The following is an 18,593-nucleotide window of genomic DNA, read 5'->3' as shown; positions in this document are numbered from 1 at the left end:
GAGACATCTGATAGGGCATGCAGTAGGCGCTCAATAAACGCTACGTTCTTCCCACTTCCTGCGCAGACCTGAGTCTGCGGTCAGGCTTTGGGGGAACCAACCTGCCACGCAGGCTGATCTGAGGACGCTTGTTCCCTTGCGTTGGCCTCAGTCTACCGGCCTGTGAAATGGGCCAGCGATGCACTCGCGGTTGCTTTGCCGTCAGGCTCGCTGGTCAATGCGTGCACCCGGCGCGGAGGGCAAATTGAAGTTCCCTTCCCGGCTATACCCGGGGGGCTGCGGGGCTGGCAGGCTGACGGCCCATCCGAACTGGCTTCCCAGCGTCCCTTTATCCTGGCAGCCCGACGGCGGGCACTGGCTGGAGCTGGGGGTCCTCCTTTATCCTGACACTCCTTGGGCACTCGTTTAGAACCAGAGTCCGGAGAGACAGGCTGGGAGAGGGCATTGCGGGGACAGGACGGGGACCCGGCGGGAGAGACGGGGGCAGGGAGAGACGAGGAGGAGGGCCGGGGCGCTGGGAGCCCCTTGTGGGGCCGGGGAGGGCGTAGGGGCAGGGAATCAGTTCCTCTCTCTGGTTTCCCTCAATGCCTCTGTCTCCCCTTCTCTCTGTCTCTTCTGTCTCTGTGCCGACCCCCAGCTCCACCCCCGGCATCCGTCGTCCCTCCCCCTGGTATTTGTCCCCAGACTCCGCACTCTGCCCGCGCGGGAGGTCGTCTGGTCCCTCCAGGAGCGCCGGGCGCTCTGAGACTTCCCGCCGGCACAGCTCGACGTCAGGATGGGGAGGGGGTGAAGGCGGGGCCAGAGGCAGGGGCGGGGTGGGGGGCGGTGGGCCCGGAGCCGGGGAAACCAGAGCTCGGGGCGACCCGCCCCGCCCCCCCGCCCGGGCCCGGGGGGAAGGAGGCAGGCGGGAAGTGTGCGCAGAGCTGTGCCGGGCTCACAGGAGGAGGCAGGCGCCGAGCCCAGCCCCGGGCGCTGCGGACTGGAGGACACCCGAACGCCCATGGCCTGGGAAGTCACCCGGAGGGCGGGTGTGAAGGCGGTGCCAGCGCCGCCGCGGGCGGCCCGGGACACCTCGGGCCCGGAGAGCAGCGTCCGCTGCCCCGCGGTGCGTGCGGCCGTCCCCATGCGCGCCCGGAGGGCGCTCGGCAGCCCCGCGCTCCAGAGCAGCCCGCCGCCCGGCAGGCCCCGGCGCCCTGCCCTAGCACTGCCCTTCGCGGGCCCCGAATCCCTGGCCCACTTCTCCTTCAGTGACGAGGACACCTGTTGGCACTCTCCGGGCAGATCCGTCAGGTGGGTGGCCCGAGGCCAGTCCCCTGCTTTCCCACCAGAGGGCTCTGGATGCGTTGGTGGGGGTGCCCAGGCTGCCTTCGGGAGTCTCCAAAGTGGTTTGCAGAGTCTGCCGGAGCTCCCTCCCCTTTCCCTGTTTCTAGACGTCTGGGTGCCTCTGAGGGCTTCCTGCAGGTGGTGGCTCTGAAAATAGGTGCTGGGTCCTGCCCCCTTTCTGCCCACTCCAGATGGGATCCCTTCACCCTCTTTGTGCCCCTAAACCTGGACTTTTGGCACTCACCCTGGCAGCCAGTATGCGTGTCCAGCGTCACCTGGGCTCCACTCCCAGGCCGCGGGCCTCCAGCCAGGTCCCTCAGGCCTTACCCTTCCTCCCTCCTTGCTGGGGCTGCCAGGCTGAAAGCCAGGCCGGTGGGTGTGGGAGGAGCTGGAACTCCTGGAGGGCAGTGAGAAGCTACTGGACAGGGGCAGAGGAGCAGCTTGTAAATTCTCAGAATTCTTGGGGTACTCCAGCAATGTTCTTGCTCCCCTCCAGCACCCCCTTCAGATACCTGGACACACGCATGCTCCCCAACAAGGCACATACACTCCACATACACGACCATACATGACATAAACAGCACACCCACACGCAGGGCGGTCGGGGTTGACCCATGGCCACGGTGACACACAGACCACAGAAACCCTGGCCTTTTAAACCTTGTATAGACTACACTGCTTGCAGGAACACACTCTCACTGCAACACATACCCAGGCCTGACTCCCACCTGCACACCTCATACCCCTCAGGAGTCAGGCACAGTCTCGGCACATGTGCACCGCACACAGGTACACCCTCCCAAACCCACAGGACTCGGAGACACACAGACCCACACAAGTGCTGTGAACACCCAGACCCCACTCACACACACAGATGTGTAGATCCACACGGACTACCTACATGCACACGGGTGCCCCTGAGCACCCCCTCTGACTCACACATGCACAGACCCTCCTCCTACACTTAACCCCACTAACAACTGTGTCACTGGCACCGCGCGCCTGCCTGGCAGATACACACCAGCACCCGCCCTTAACCTCCATGTGACCTTCACAAAGCAAATGCCAGGTCCTTCCATAAAGGCTGCCTGGCACCTCCGACAAGGGTGTCAGTTGGCGTGGGGCAGAGCCTGGGGAGCTGCCAGGCTGCCTGGGGGAAGACAGACACCCAGTGACTTAGCATGCTTTGTAGCTTTGAGCCCGGCTCCCCGGGTTCGCATCCTTGCTCTGTCACTAGTCACGTTATTCATCCTCTCTGTGTCTCAGTTTCTCTCTCTCTCTCTCCGGAAAATGGGGATGAGTTCGTGTCCAGGCAAAGCACAGTGCTGGAGCATGCGGCATTCCAGAGCAGCTGGCTACTGTCATTGTTGTGATGGTTTTTACCAACTGGGATATGTCCCCTCTCATTGCCACAGCCCTACCCGCACCCCAGCTTGTTGGCTTCCCATTAGCTCCTGCAGCAGGACTTTCTGATCTGCCCCTGGACTGCACAGTCCTCCTGAGGCCCAATTTGATGTTTAGAAGCCCAGGGGGACAGGACTAGAGGCCCCAGAGGGGTGGAAGCAGGTAGCCACGTCACCTGAGAGCCACCAAGCGGTCAGCCTATCCCAGGGGGAGTCTTGGGCAGGTCATTTTCCTTCTGATGGAGTGTCTGGGCACGTGGCTGTGATGTCAGGGCCTGTTGGCTGTCCTTGACAACACTAGTCTGTGGCTCTGGGCCCCATTGGGACATCTCCAGTGCAGCCTCTAGCCTGATTTTGGGTCACCCTGATCAGTAGCAGGCCAGGGAGGGGTGACTCCCCACAGCCTGGGGGTCTAATTCTGGGGAGTAGCTGAGACCCCCTTACCCGCAGGCTTCAATTCAACAGGCCTAATCTCCTATATGCCCTCCTGCAGCCCCGGGACATCGCTCCTGGAAGCACAAACAGTGCGGCCCCAGGGAGCATCTTCCCATCCCTGCCCCTGGGCTCCTGCTTGCAGTGAGTTGAGTCCCCTGGGGCTGCAGTAACTACCCAAGATGCTAGTTGGTTGCCCTCTGGGGCTTGGGTCTCACCTTCCCTAAACAGCCCTTCAGTTCCTGGGGCAGGGGAGGGGTCCTCTCTCCATAGGAATGCTCCGCCCCCCTTCACAGTGGCACTCAGTCAAAAAATCCAGGCTGGGCCTTGGGAGACAGGACATGATTCTCAGGTAATGAGGCTACCCATCCCTCGCCACCCCTCTGTGCCTGTCTTTTCATTGAACCAGGAGGTAAACAGAATCCAAATCGCGGAGTTGGCAGGAGACATACTGGGTTCATGTATATAAAGCACTCAATGCCACAGCAAGAACTCAGTGTCTTGTTGTTATTACTATACACCTAACAGGATTTAACCTGGGACCCAGTACACAGCAGGTGCTCAATAAGTGGGCATTATCATCAGAGGCTCAAGCCCATGATTAGCTATTCCATCTTAAGAATGTGTTTTTTTTTAAAAGATGAACGCATATTAAATTAACCCTTTTTATATACATCTTCATGAAGTTCTTTTGCAAATTGTTTTTTATTTATTTACTAGAGGCCCAGTGCGGGAATCCATGCGTGCAGGGGTGGGGTCCCTCGGCCTGGCCTGTGATTGAGGCCTATGGGGGAGGGGCCAGCAGGCGGGGGGGGGGGGCGCGGGGGGGGCGGGGGGGGGAGACCATGGTGGGTTTGGCTGTGGGAGGGCGCTGACCACCAGGGGGCAGCTCCTGCATTGAGCATCTGCCCCCTGTTGGTCAGTGAGCATCATAGCACTGCTCGACCGGTCATTCAGGTCGTTCGGCGGTAATGGTTGCTTAGGCTTTTATATAGAGAGATTTATATTAACATTTTTTAATGTTGACATTATCCCAGTTGTCTCCCTTTTTCCCCTCTTTGCCTACCTCCACCACTCCCTTTAGCCTTCACCAAACTATTGTCCATGTCCATGGGCTATGTATATGCGTTCTTTAGCTAATCCCTTACCTTCTTTATCCAGTCACCCCACACTCCTTCCCTCGGGCGCCAGCCAGTCTGTTCCATGTATCCATGCTTCTGGTTCCATTTTGTTTGTCAGTTATTTTTGTTCATTAGATTCCACATATTAGTGAGATCATATGGTATTTGTCTTTCTCTGGCTGGTTTATTTGCTTAGCAAAATACTCTCCAGGCCCATCCATGCTGTCACAAAGGGTAAGAGATCCTTCTTTTTTATAGCCACATAGTATTCCATTGTGTAAATGTTCCACAGCTTTTTTTATCCACTTATCTGCTGATGGGCACCTGGGCTGTTTCCAGGTCTTGGCCATTGTAAATAATGCTGCTATAAACATAGGGGTGCACATATTCTTTCAGATTGGTGTTTTGGGATTGAAATGTTTTAAATTGTGATAAAATATAAATAACAAAATTTCACATTTTAACCATTTAAAAATATATGTTTTTATTGATTTTTAGAGAGAGGAAGGGAGAGCGATAGAGAGATCAAAACATTGATGAGAGAGGAACATCATGGATCAGCTACCTCCTGCACAACCCCTACTGGGGATTGGTTCCGCAATCCAGGTGGGGGATTGATCCAGTGACTTCGATTCCTGGGTCAACGCTCAACCGCTGAGCCACACCGTCTGGGGCCATTTTAACCATTTTTGAATGTACAATTCAGTATCATTAAGTACATTCACATTGTTATGCAGCCATCGCCACCATCCATCCCCAGAACTTTTTCATCCCAAACTGAAACTCTGTCCCCACTAAACACTAACTCCCCTTTTCCCTTCTCCAGGCCCTAGCACTCACTATTCTAATTGCTGTCGCTATAAATCTGACTCCTTCAGAGACCTCATATGAGTAGAATTTCACAATTACACAACAAATTGCATCATTTTCTGAAAAGACTGTCCTTTCCCATTGACTTGTCTTGGCACACTTGTCTAAAATCATTTGACCATATATGTGACAGGTTTATTTCTGGGCTCTCTAAGCAATTCTATTGGTCTATTTGTCTTTTGTATTTGGCTTATTTCATTTAGCATAATGTTTTCAAGGTTCATCCATCATTCACACACACAGACACACACACACACACACACACACACACACACTGAGTGGCCAGATTGTTATGACCACCTGACGTTTGTAGGCAAATTAGCTATAATTTCGCGCTGAAGTTGCTAGAGGGCCAGACCATTATAAATAGGGAAGCAGGTTGTTTACCATGACAGTAGAAGTGATTTTTTTCTGAAGATATGGGAAAACAACACAATTTAACAGCCTTTGAACGTGGGAGATACACACACACACACACACACACACACACACACTGAGTGGCCAGATTATTATGACCACCCCATCAGTACTTCGTTGGGCCACCTTTTGCCTTCAATACTGCGGCGATTCTTCTTGGCATTGACTCCACGGGATGTTGAAAGGTGATGCGAGGAATCTGACACAATGCCTGATGAATAGCACTGTCCAGTTCTGTGAGATTTGATGGTTGTGGAACCAGCTGCCTGATGGCTCTTTTTAACTTCATCCCACAAATGCTCAATCGGATTGAGATCTGGTGATTGTGGGGGCCACCTAAACAAGGTAAAGTCTCCCTCATGTTCTTGAAACCACTCCTGCACAATACGAGCACCGTGGCACGGCGCATTGTCTTGTTGGAAGAAGCCATCTCCATTGGGATACGCCATCAACATGATAGGATGAACTTGATCAGCAACGATACTTAGGTATGTTGTGCTATTCAGACGTTGTTCCACATGAATTAAAGGGCCCAAATCATGCCAGGAAGACATACCCCAAACCATAACACTGCCCCCACCAGCTTGAAGGGTTGTACTCATGCATGTGAGGTGCATGCTTTCATGCTGTTTCCGCCAAATTCTCACTCTGCCATCAGCATGATGCAACTGGAAACGTGATTCATCGGACCACATGACTTTTTTCCAATGCTCGACTGTCCAATCCTTGTGTTCCTGTGCGAATTGGAGACGTTTTATCTTGGTAACTGCAGACAGCAAAGGTGATCGAACAGGCCTTCGGCTTCCACATCCCATGTGATGCAGTGTACGGCTAATTTGCCTACAAACATCAGGTGGTCATAATAATCTGGCCACTCATAATAATATATATCCCATGTTCAAAGGCTGTTAAATCGCATTGTTTACCCACATCTTCAGAAAAAATCACTTCTACTGTCATGGTAAACAACCTGCTTCCCTATTTATAATGGTCTGGCCCTCTAGCAACTTCAGCACAAAATTATAGCTAATTTGCCTACAAACGTCAGGTGGTCATAATAATCTGGCCACTCAGTGTGTATATATAACTTTATCCATTCACACATTGATGAACATGAGTTGTTTCCATTTTTTTAGCTTTTGTGGACAATGCTGCTATGAACATCGGTGTACAAGAAACTGTTTGAATCTTCGCTTTCAAATCTTTGGGGTGTATATAATTAGAAGTAGAATTGCTGGATTACATGGTAATTCTATACTCATATTTTTGAGGAGCTGCCAAACCATTTTTCACAGTGGCTGTACCATTTTACATTCCCAGCAGCAATGCACAAGGACTCCAATCTCTCCATGTCATCACCAACACTTAATATTTTGCTTTTCTTAATAATAGCCATCCTCATGGGTGTGCAGTTGTATCTCACTGTGGTTGATTTGCATTTCCCTAATGACTAACGGTGTTGAGTGTCTTCTCATGTGCTTATTTGTCCATCTGTATATCTTCTTTGGAGAATTGTTTACTTAAGTCCTTTACCCACTTTTTAATGGCTTGTTTTTTGTTGTTGTTGAGTTTTAGTTCTTTTATATTCTATGTATTAACCTCTGATGAGATATGTGATTTGCAAAAATTTTCTCCCATTCTGTGGATTGCCTGTTCACACTCTGAATAGTGTTCTTTGAGGCACAAAAGTTTTTAATTTTGATAAAGTTCAATTTATTTTTATTTTGTTGCCTTTGCTTTTGGTGTCATATCCAAGAAATCACTGCCAAATCCAATGTCACGAAGTTTCTAAGAGTTTTACAATTTTAGATCTTACGTTTAGGCCTTTGATACATTTCGAGTTAATTTTTGTATATGGTGTGGGGTAAGGATCCAACTTCATCCTTTTGTATGGGGTAACTAGTTTCCACAGCATTGTTTGTTAAAAAGACGGTCCTTTTCCCAATGATTGTTCTTGGCATGTTTGTCAAAAATAATTTGACCATATATGTGAGGTTTTATTTCTGGGCTCTCTAATCCATTCCATTGGTCTATATGTCTGTCTATGCAGTACCACACTGTTTTGATTACTGTAGCTTTACAGTAAGTTTTAAAAACAGGAAATGCAACTCCTCAACTTTTTTTTTTTTTGTCATTTTTCAAGATTGTTTTGGTTATTCAGGGTTTCTTGAGAATTCATAAGAATTCTAGAAGGACTTTTTTATTTCTGCAAAGAATGTTGTTGGAATTTTGATAGGGATTCCATTGAATCTATAGATCACTTTGGGTAATATTGACATCTTAACCTTAAAGATTCCAATCCATGAACATGGGATGTCTTTCCATTTATTTTTGTCTTCTTAATTTATTTCAGCAACATTTTCTACTTTTCAGTGTAGAAGGCTTTTGTCTCCTTTGTTAAATTTATTCCCAAGTATCTTAACTCATTTTGATACTACTGTAAATGGAATTTTTTTTCAATATCCTTTTTGGGTTGTTCATTGTTAGTGTATAGAAAAGCAATTGTTTTTTTAAAAATGTTTTTATTAATTTTTAGAGAGAGAGGAAAGGAAATGGGGGAGAGAGAGAGAGAGAGAGAGAGAGAGAGAGAGAGAGAAATCGATATGAGAGAGAAACATGGATCAGTTACCTTCCACACGCACCCTGACCAGGGATCAAGCCCAAAACCTGGGCATGTATCCTAACTGGGAATCAAACTGGTGACCTTCCAATGCACGGGATAATTTATTTGGAACTCATCCAAGCTATTTGGGGTATCAGAACTAAATGAGGAAACTGCTGTTTCTTTTTCACTCTCACGGAACACTTTGACACCAAATGTGTGTAGGTTCCCCCACCATCACCACCACCACCACCACTACACACACCAACCAATGTTCTCCAGTTCTATGCAGACACCAACTGGGCGAACTACAGTTTAGTTCAATTCTGAACTTAACCACCTGGAGTTAGTGCAGATCCCACAGGTGAAGGGCTCAGTCCCACAAGAATGCCCCCACTGCAGACATCAGTCTCAAGTCCACATTGTCACCTGTGCTTCTGACCGACTGGCTCTAAATCAGAGGTTTCCACGCCCTCCTCCTCAGGTTGGGAAATTTGCTAGTATGGCTCATAGAACTCAGGAAAACAGCTTACTTACTAGGTCACTGGGGTTTTTTGTTTTTTTTTAATGTTTTTATTGATTTTTAGAGAGAGAGAGGGAGAGAGAGAAACATTGACTGGCTGCCTCCTGCACACCCCCTACTGGGAATCGAGCTCAAAGCTTAGTCATGTGCCCTGACTGGGAATTGAACGGTGACCTCTTAGTTCATGGGTTGACACTCAACCATTGAGCTACACTGACCGGGCAGGTTACTGGTTTATTATAAACAATACAACTCAGGAGCAACCAGAGAGAAGAGATGTATAGGGAAAGGTATGGGTAGAGGAACATGGAGCTTCCATGCTCTCTCCAGGTGTGTCACCAACCCACAAGCTCTCCAAACCCTGTCATGTAGGGATTTTGATGTCGGTTTCATTGTGTAGTCATGACCAATTAAGTCAGTGGTTCTCAACCTGTGGGTCGCAACCCCTTTGGGGGTCAAACGACCCCTTCACAGGGGTCGCCTAAGACCATCGGAAAACACATATATAATTACATATTGTTTTTGTGATTAATCACTATGCTTTAATTATGTTTGATTTGTAACAATGAAAATACATCCTGCATATCAGATATTTACATTACGATTCATAACAGTAGCAAAATGACAGTTATGAAGTAGCAACGAAGATAATTTTATGGCTGGGGGTCTCCACAGCATAAGGAACTGTAGTAAAGGGTCGCGGCATTAGGAACGTTGAGAACCACTGAATTAAGTCATCAGCCAATCCATTGATGATTAACTCAACCTCTCTCCCTTCCATGGGGCTCCAGGAGTGAGGCTGAAAGTTACAACCCTCTAATCACATGGTGGTCTCTCCTAGCAAGCAACCCCCATCCTGAGGCTATCTGGGAGTCCTTAGCAGGCAGTCATCTCAGTAGCTTACAAAAACACATTTTTCACTGCTAAGAATCTAAGGGTTCCGTTTTCTCCACATCCCCATCAGCAATTGTTGTTTGATTTACGATAGCGATTCTGACAAGTGTGCAGTGAGATCTCATTGTGGTTTTGATTTGCACTTCCTTGATGACTGGTGACGTTGAGGATCTTTTCATAGGTCTACTGGCCATCTGTGTGTCCTCTTTGGAGACGTGTCCATTCAGGTCCTCCGCCCATTTTTAAATTGGATTGTTTGGGGGACTTTTGGTGTTGCGTTGTTTAAGTTCTCTCTATATTTTGGATATTAACCCCTTATCAGATGTATCATGGGTGAATATTTTCTCTGACCTGGTAGGTTGTGTTTTCGTTTTGTTCATGGTTTCCTTTGCTGTGCAAAAACTTTTCAGTTTGATTTAGTTCCATTTGTTTATTTTTTATTTTGTTTCTCTTGACCAAGGAGATAAATTTAAAAAATTACTAAGAGCAAAGTCAAAGAGTTTGCTGCCTATGTTTTCTTCTAGGAGTTTTATGGTTTTGAGTCTTAACATTAAGCCTTTCATCCATTTTGAGTTTATTCTTATATACGGTGCAAGAAAGTAGTCTAGCTTCTTTTATTTTTTTGTATGTATCTGTACAGTTTTTCCGACATCATGTATTGAAGAGACTGTATTTACCCCATTGTATATTCTTGCCTCCTTTGTCACAGATTAACTCAACATATAGGCAGTTTATTTCTTGGCTATCTGTTCTGTTCCATTGATCTGTGCGTCTGTTTTTATGCCAGTACCATGCTGTTTTAATGACTAGAGCCTTGTAGTATAGCTTGATGTTAGGTAGAATGATACCTCCAACTTGGTTCTTCTTTATTAAGATTGCTATGGCTATTAGGGGTCTTTTGTGTTTCCATATAAATTCTAAGATTATTTGTTCTAATTCTGTGAAAAATGTAATTGGTATTTTGATAGAAATTGCTTTGAATCTCTAGATTGCTTTGGGTAGTATGGACATTTTAACAATGTTAATTCTTCCTCTCCTAGAGTACCGTATATGCTTCCATTTATTTGTATCTTCTTCAGTTTCTTTCTTCAATGTCTTATAATTTTCTGAGTACAGGTCTTTTACCTCCTTGGTTTAAATTATTCCTAGGTATTTTTTATGTAATTGAAAATAGGATATTTTTCCTTAGTGTGTCTTTCTGATAGTTTGTTATTGATGCACAAAATGCAACTGACTTTGAATATTAATTTTTGTAACCTGCTACTTTACTGAATTTATTTGTCAGCTCTAATAGTTTTTCAGTGTAATCTTTAGGGTCCTCTCTATACAGTATCATGTCATTTGCAAATAATGACAGCTTTGCTTCTTCCTTTCCAATTTGCTGCTATTTCTTTTTCTTGTCTGATTGCTGTGACTAGGACTTCCTACATTATGTTGAATAAAAGTGGTGATAATGGACATCCGTGTCTTGTTCTTGACCGTAAGGAAAACACTTTTAGCTTTTCACCATTGAGTATGATGTTAGCTGTGAGTTTGTCATGTGTGGTCTTTATTATGTTGAGGTATGTTCTTCTATTCCCACTTTGCTGAGAATTTTTCTCATAAATGGATGCTGGATTTTATAAAATGCTTTTTCTGTATCTATTGAAATGATCATACGGTCTTTATCCTTAATTTTGTTTATGTGGTTGTATCATGTTAATTTGCGTATATTGAACTATCCTTGCATCGAAGAATAAATCCCACTTGATCTTGGTATACGATCTTTTTAATGTATTGCTGAATTGGGTTTGCAAATATTTTGTTGAGACTATTTGCATCTATGTTCATCAGGGATATTGGCCTGTACTTTTTCTTTTTTGTAATGCCTCGTTTCGAAATCGAGGTAATGCTGGCCTTGTACTAGTATAATGAGCTTGGGAGCCTTCTTTCCTCTTGAACTTTTTGGAATAGTTTGAGAAGAATGTTTGAATGTTGGGTAAAATTTACCTGTGAAGCCATTACTTTTAGGACTTATTTGTTGGGAGTTTTTTATTTTTTTATTGCTGATCTGATTTTAGTAGTTATCAGTCTGTTCAGATTTTTTGTTTTCTCTTGACTCAGTCTTGGAAGATTGTATGTTTCTTTTAAAATATATATATATTGATTTCAGAGGGAGAGAAAATATTGATCAGCTGCCTCCTGCATACCCCCTACTGGGCACCAAGCCCACAAACTGGGCATGTGCCCTGACCAGGAACCCAGTCAGTAACCTCCTGGTTCATAAGTTGATGCTCAACCACTGAGCCACACCTGCCAGGCAGATTATATGTTTCTAAACATTTATCCATTTCTTCCAGATTTTCCAATTTGTTGGCATATAATTGTTCATAGTATTTCCTTCTTGTAAACCTTTGTATTTCTGTAGCATCAATGGTCATTTCTCCTCTTTCATTTCTGATTTTATTTATTTGGGTCCTCTCTTTTTTTTCTTGATAAGTCTGGTTAAAGGCTTATCATTCTGTTTATCTTTTCAAAGGACCAGCTGTTGTTTGATTGATCTTTTGTAGGTTTTTTTTTTTACACTTTATTTTGTTTAGTTCCACTCTGATCTTTATTATTTCCTTCTTTCAATTCACTTTGGACTTTGTCCTTCATTTTTGAGTTTCTTTTGGTTGAAAGGTTAGATTGTGTATTTGAGATTTTTCTTACTTCTCAAGGTAGACCTGTAATACTCTTGGGACTTCTTTCGCTGTGTCCCATAGATTTTTGGACCATTGTGTGTGTGTTTTAAAAAATATATATTTTCATTGATCTCAGAGAGGAAGGGAGAGGGAGAGAGAGACAGAAACATCAATGATGAGAGAGAATCACTGATTGGCTGCCTCCTGCAAATCCCACCCCCACCCATCCAGGGATCAAGCCTGCAACAGGGATATGTGCCCTGCTGGGGAATGAAACCACAGCCTCCCAGTTCATAGGTCAGTGCTCAACCAAAGAGCCTCACCAACCAGGCCATTTGCCACTGTGTTTTTATTTTCATTTGTCTCAAGGTTTCTTGGATTTCTTCCTTGATCTCATTGTTAACCCTTCATTGTTTAATAGCACATTATTTAGCCTCCATGAGCTTGTGCTTTTCTGTGTTGTTTTTTCTTGTAACTGATTTCTAGTTTCATACCTTGTGGTCAGAGAAGATGCTTGATATGATTCCAGTCTTCCTAAATTTATTGAGACTGTGACGTAACATGTGGTCGATCCTGGACAATGTTCCATGTCCGCTTGAAAAGAATGTATATTGTGCTGCTTTGTGATAAAATGTTGTAGAAATATCAATTAAGTCCATCTGGTCTAAAGGGTCATTTAAGGACACAGTTTCCTTGTTGATTTTCTGTCCGGATAATCTACCCATTGATGTCAATGGGGTGTTAAAGTCTCCACAATTACTGTATTTGATCTCTCCTTTTGTATGCATCAATATTTACTTTATATACTTTAGGTGCTTTACATTTGGTATGTAAATGTTTAGAAGGGTAACATCCTAGTTTCGGATTGATCCCTTTATCGTTATGAAATGTCCTTCTTTGCCCGGCTGGCACGACTCAGTGGTTGAATGCTGACCTATGAACCAGGAGGTTACAGTTCGATTCCTGGTCAGGGTACATGCCTGGGTTGTGGGCTTGATCTCCAGTGGAGGGCGTGCAGGAGGCAGCCTGTCAATGATTCTCATCATTGATGTTTCTCTCTCTCTCTCCCTCTCCCTTCCTCTCTGAAATCAATAAAAATATTTTTAAAAGAAATGTCCTCCTTTGTCTCTTGTTATAGCCTTTGTTTTAAAGTCTATTTTGTCTGGTATACATATTGCTACCCCAGCATCTTTTTTGTTTCCATTTTCATGTAGTATCTTTTTCCATCCCTTTACTTTCAGTCTGTGTGTGTCTTTTGATCTGAAGTGGGTCTCTTATAGACAGTGGGTGTTGTTTAGGTCTTGTTTTCTTATCCATTCAGCTACTCTATGTCTTTAGACTGGAGCATTTAATCCATTTACATTTAAGTGATTATTGATAGGTACGTGGTTATTGCTATTTTATTATTCATATTTATATTCTTTCCCTCCTTTTTCTTCTTCTTCTTTTTTTTTTTTTTTTAGAAACTGTTTATTTTCCATCAACCTTATTTCCGTTCTGTTAAGAATTTGTGGAAGAACAGCTTAGGACCACTCAGTGGTTGTTCCTACCCATTCAGTAGCCTGAGCAGTGGGAGCTGCAGACCAGTCTTCAGTGGTAGGCTGAGCACTCCAGTGTTCAGTAGGAAACTGCTGAATGGGTACAGAGGGCACCTGCACGCCTTCAGACCAGTCTGTAACCTCAGGCTGAGCAGCAGTGAACTCGGGAGCAGGAGCAGTCCATTCGCCCTGAAATTCCTCCTTGGTCACAGCCTTTTCAGCAGCAGCCTGCTCTTCCTTTTCAATCTCTTCAGGATCTCTGTAGAAGTAAAGATCAGGCATGACTTCCCACGGGTGTTCACGGGAGATAGTGCCACGCATGCGGAGTACTTCCCGGGCCAGCATCCACCACATCAGACCCACTGAGTGAGCCCCCTTGTTGTTGCAAGGGATGGCGATGTCCACATAGCGCAGCGGAGAGTCGGTGTTACACAGAGCGATGGTGGGCAGGTTAACGTAAGACGCCTCTGTGAGAGGCTGGTGGTCAGCCCTGGGGCCAGTAACCACCAGAAGTCTTGGCTCCCGGAAGGCTGCCTGGATCTGGTTGGTGAAGGTTCCAGGAGTGAAGTGGCCGGCAATGGGAGTGGCTCCAGTGGCAGCAGCAAACTTCAGCACAGCTCGCTGGCCAGTGTTCCTGGACGATATGACACTGACGTCAGCTGGGTTTTCGATGGCAACAATGGCCCGAGCTGCCAGCAGAAGCTTCTCCCAGGTTCTCTTCAGATTGATGATGTAGATGCCATCACTTTTCCTTTTGTAGATGTACTGTTCCATTTGGAAGTCAAGGTTGGTGCCACCTAGGTGGGTTCCTGCTGCAAGGAACTTGAGGACATCCTCCTCCTTCATTTGCAGGACATCAAGGGCTCCGGACATTGTGAAAAGTTTCCCTTTAAGTTACGTGGGAACCGAGAACAACGCCGTATGGAGCCCTCCCTGGGTAGCGCGGAAAACTCCTTTTTCTTCTTAAAGAAGTACCTTTAACATTTCTTCTAATACTGATTTGGTAGTGATAACACCTTTACCTTTTTCTTGTGTGGGAAGCTCTTTATCTCCTATTTCAATTCTAAAGGATAGCCTTTATGGATAGAGTAGTCTTGGCTGTAGGTCCTTGCTTTTCATCACTTTGAATATTGCGTGGTAATCCCTTCTTGCCTGCAAAGTTTCTGTTGAGAAATCAGCTGACAGCCTTTTCTTTTTTCACCTTTAAAATTTATTTATTTTAGTGAGAGAGAGGCAGAGGAAGAAACAGCGATTCATTGTCCCACTTATTATGCATGCATTTGTTGATTCTTGTATGTGCCCTGACCAGGGATTGAACCTGCAACCTTGGCGTATCGGGAGGATGCTCTAACCAACTGAGCTACCCAGCCAGGGCTCAGCTGAGAGTCTTATGAGAGCTCCCCTGTAGGTAACTGTCTTTCTCTTGCTGCTTTTAAGATTCTATCTTTGTCTTTAAACTTTGGCACTTTGATTGTTATGTATCTTGTTATGGGCCTCGTTGGGTTTATTTTGTTTGAGACTCTCTGAGCTTCCTAGACTTATATGTCTATTTCCTTCGCCAAGTTAGGGAAGTTTTAAGCTATAATTTCTTCAAACAGGTTTTCAATTCCTTGCTCTCTTTTCTCCTCCTGGTCCCCTTGTGATGTGAATGTTGAAATGGTTGATGTTGTCCCAGAGGTCTCTTAAACTGTCCTCATTTTTTAAAATTCTGTTTTCTTTTTGCTGTTTCAATTGGGTGTTTTTCCCTACTTTGTCTTCCAAATCGCTGATTCGATCCTCTTCTTCGTGTAACCTGCTATTTGATTCCTTCTAGTGTACTTTTCATTTTTGACTGGTTCTTTTTTATGGTGTCTATGACCTTATTTATGCTATTTATACTATCTCCTTGTTGAAGTTCTCACTTAGTTCATCTATTCTTCCCCTAAGTTCCTTCAGCATCCTTATAGCCAGTGTTTTGAACTCTGCATCTGGTAGCTTAGTGGCCTCCATTTCATTCTTTTTCTGGAATTTTCTCCTGTTCTTTCCTTTGAGGCATGTTGCTTTGTCTCCTCGTTTTGGCTGCCTCTCTGTGTTGTTTCTATGTCTTAGGTAGATTTTCTATGTCTCTCAGTCTTGGCAGGTGGCCTTATGTAATAGGTGACCTGTAGGGGCCAGTGGAGCAGTCTGCCTGGTCACCTGAGCTCGGTGCTCTAGGAGTGCCCTTGTGTGGGATGAGTGTGCCCTCCTGTTATAGTTGAGTAGGCATGTCTGAGTAGGGTTGTCTGACTAGGGTTGACCCTCAGGCTGACTGGCACACCACAGAGCAGGATTCACCCCAAAAGGGCTCTGGTGCTTGCTGAGACTACCCTTTGGGGGGGCCTTTCGTGGAGATAATCAGGGATGCTCTGTTGTGGTCTGGAGGCAGCCACTGAGTGTGTTGGTGCTGGGGCCTCTTTGGAGGGCCTCCGGTGCTACCCGGGGTCAGCGGCTGCCTAGGCCTGGCCCCGGGCCACCTGGCAGGAGCTACCAAGATGTCCGAGGTTGGTAGCTGCCTCTGTTGGTCTGGGAGGTGCTTGGGAGGGGTCACGCTACAAACTGATGCCAGCTACCACCAGTGCCGGCCGGGTGCTCAGCAGGAGGCACAGGGCAAGCTGAGGCCAGCTGCCACCTGCCCGGGACCTCTGGACCTTTGAGAGTTTTTAGGAAAGTCTGTAGCACAGGCCGAAGCTGGCTGCCTGGAAAAACAGCCCTTGAAAGTGGCTGGGGTGATGTGCTGAAGTGTGCTTTTTAAAAAGTTTGAATTTTGTACTTTAATATTTCAGGTTTCTTTACTAAAATTGGAATATCTGATTACTCAGGGCTCCAGTCCCACTCTGCTTCTTGTGTTGATTGTCTGGCCCTTTGGAACATCTTATTTATTATTATTATTTATTTTTAAAAATATATTTTATTGTTTTTTTACAGAGAGGAAGGGAGAGGGATAGTTAGAAACATCGATGAGAGAGAAACACCAATCAGCTCCCTCCTACACACTCCCCACTGGGGATGTGCCCACAACCAAGGTACATGCCCTTGACCGGAATCGAACCTGGGACCCTTCAGTCGACAGGCCGACGCTCTATCCACTGAGCCAAACCGGTTAGGGCTATTATTATTATTTTTAAATATTTTTTTATTGATTTCAGAGAGGAAAGGAGAGGGAGAGAGAGATAGAAACATCAATGATGAGAAAGAATCATTGATCGGCTGCCTCCTGCACGCCCCCTACTGGGGATTGAGTCTGCAACCCCGGGCATGTGCCCTTGACTGGAATCGAACCTGGGACCCTTCAGTCCACAGGCGACACTCTGTCCACTGAGCCAAACCAGCCAGGACTGAACATTCTATTTAATGAGAATAATAGGCTCTGATGGGGTCAGGTAGGCAGAGGGCAGCAGCTAACGCAGGGGTTCTCAACCTGTGGGCCACGACCCCTGGAAAAACATCCTGCATATCAGATATTTACATGACGATTCATAACAGTAGCAAATTTACAGTTATGAAGTAGCAACGAAAATAATTTTATGGTTGGGGGTCACCACAACATGAGGAACTGTATTAAAGGGTCGCGGCACCAGGAAGGTTGAGAACCACTGGAAGGAGTCACAAGACTTCTGGTTTCGAATTCTGACCCCATCATGGCCTTGCTGTGTGACTCAGGGCTAATCATTCTCCTCTCTGACCCTGGTTTTCATCTGTAAGAGGGAATCGGTGAATTCCCTCTCCACTCTCTGCACCGCAGAAGTAGCCTAGAAAAAAGGCTCCATAATATGGTTGCCGTTGTCCAGTTCTAAGAGATTTCAGACCTGTTTCTTAGCAGAGGGACTATTCAAATAATGATCTTATGCTGGCTTGCAGTAGGTAGGGCCGGAAAATGGAGGGCCCCGTTTCCTCCCCCTCCTCCTTTGACCCCCCCCCCCCAGCATAGCATGAAATCTGCCCACTAGCCTAAGCCCCTCACTGTAGCAGTGGAGTAAGTGACCAGAGGTCAGAGGCCTTCCCAAAGCCACAGCGCATGTTGCAGGCACACAGCTCCCATTCTCATACTCAGTTCTCCGCATCACCTGCCTTGCTGAGGCCGCTCCCCAAGTGGCACATGTGGGGCTGACAGACTTGGGATTGCCAGTGTTTTTTGGACTCTGTGCCAGGCATGGTTCCGAGCATTTCACCTGCGTTAATGCTGGTCACCTGGATGACCCGAGGACATAGTGGTTTTGTTCATCGTGCGGACAAGGAAACTGAAATGCAGTCACTTTCTTCAAGTCATACAGCTGGGCAGTGGCATGGCCAGCGTCCCCCTGCCTCATCCCGAGGGTCTCGGTCTTGCCAGTGCCCCAGGCCGGGGTCCCCTCGTCTCCCTTCCCTGTAGCCGTGTCTCTGTCCTGGTCTGCATCTCCATTCCAGCCGCCCCAGCTTCCTCGCTGGCCTTCCAACAAACACTGAATCCTGCCCCAGGTCTTTGACCTTGCTGTTCCCTCACCCTGGAGTGCCTCCTCCTGGCCATGGTCGGTCTTCCTCCTTGTCTCTCTGGCCCTGCTCGGATGTCCCCTTGTCAGGCTGGCCTGCGTCAACCACAACAGCTAAAATCAGCTCTCCAGGAACGTGCCGTCATCCACCTACTTTTAATTCTCTGTAGGCCACAACCCAGTCCATGGATTCATGTATTCATTCATTCATTCATTTATACATTTTATTATCCATTCAGCAAACATGGACTGGGCGTCCATTATGTGCCAGGCGATGTTCTTGGCCCAAGGGGTACAGCAGTAAACAAAGCAGGCAAAAGTCC

General features: G+C 46.3%; 2 protein-coding genes across 4 annotated transcripts in view; one reads left to right on the top strand and one right to left on the bottom strand.

Moving 5' to 3' along the window:
- The window catches only part of PDE4A (phosphodiesterase 4A), a 45,288-nt gene that overhangs the window by 8,719 nt on the left and 17,976 nt on the right, over positions 1–18,593 (top strand). The window contains exon 1 of one of the 3 annotated variants that reach the window (XM_059696836.1): positions 895–1,290. The exons of the other annotated variants lie outside the window; for them this stretch is intronic. Within the exon in view, the coding sequence (XP_059552819.1) occupies positions 1,001–1,290 (290 nt within the window). The 5' untranslated portion in view covers positions 895–1,000. Of the gene's footprint in view, positions 1–894; positions 1,291–18,593 lie in introns of those variants that run through there. 3 annotated transcript variants of the gene reach the window in all.
- LOC132235061 (small ribosomal subunit protein uS2-like) lies at positions 13,709–14,729 on the bottom strand. Its single transcript, XM_059696839.1, has one exon. The coding sequence runs from the start codon at positions 14,657–14,659 to the stop codon at positions 13,772–13,774; it is 888 nt and encodes a 295-aa protein (XP_059552822.1). The 5' UTR covers positions 14,660–14,729; the 3' UTR covers positions 13,709–13,771.

Source organism: Myotis daubentonii, chromosome 5 (genome assembly GCF_963259705.1).
Source record: "Myotis daubentonii chromosome 5, mMyoDau2.1, whole genome shotgun sequence".
Classification (NCBI taxonomy): domain Eukaryota; kingdom Metazoa; phylum Chordata; class Mammalia; order Chiroptera; family Vespertilionidae; genus Myotis; species Myotis daubentonii.
The sequence above is the reverse complement of the archived record's forward strand: the minus strand, read 5'-3'. Positions and strand labels throughout refer to the sequence as shown.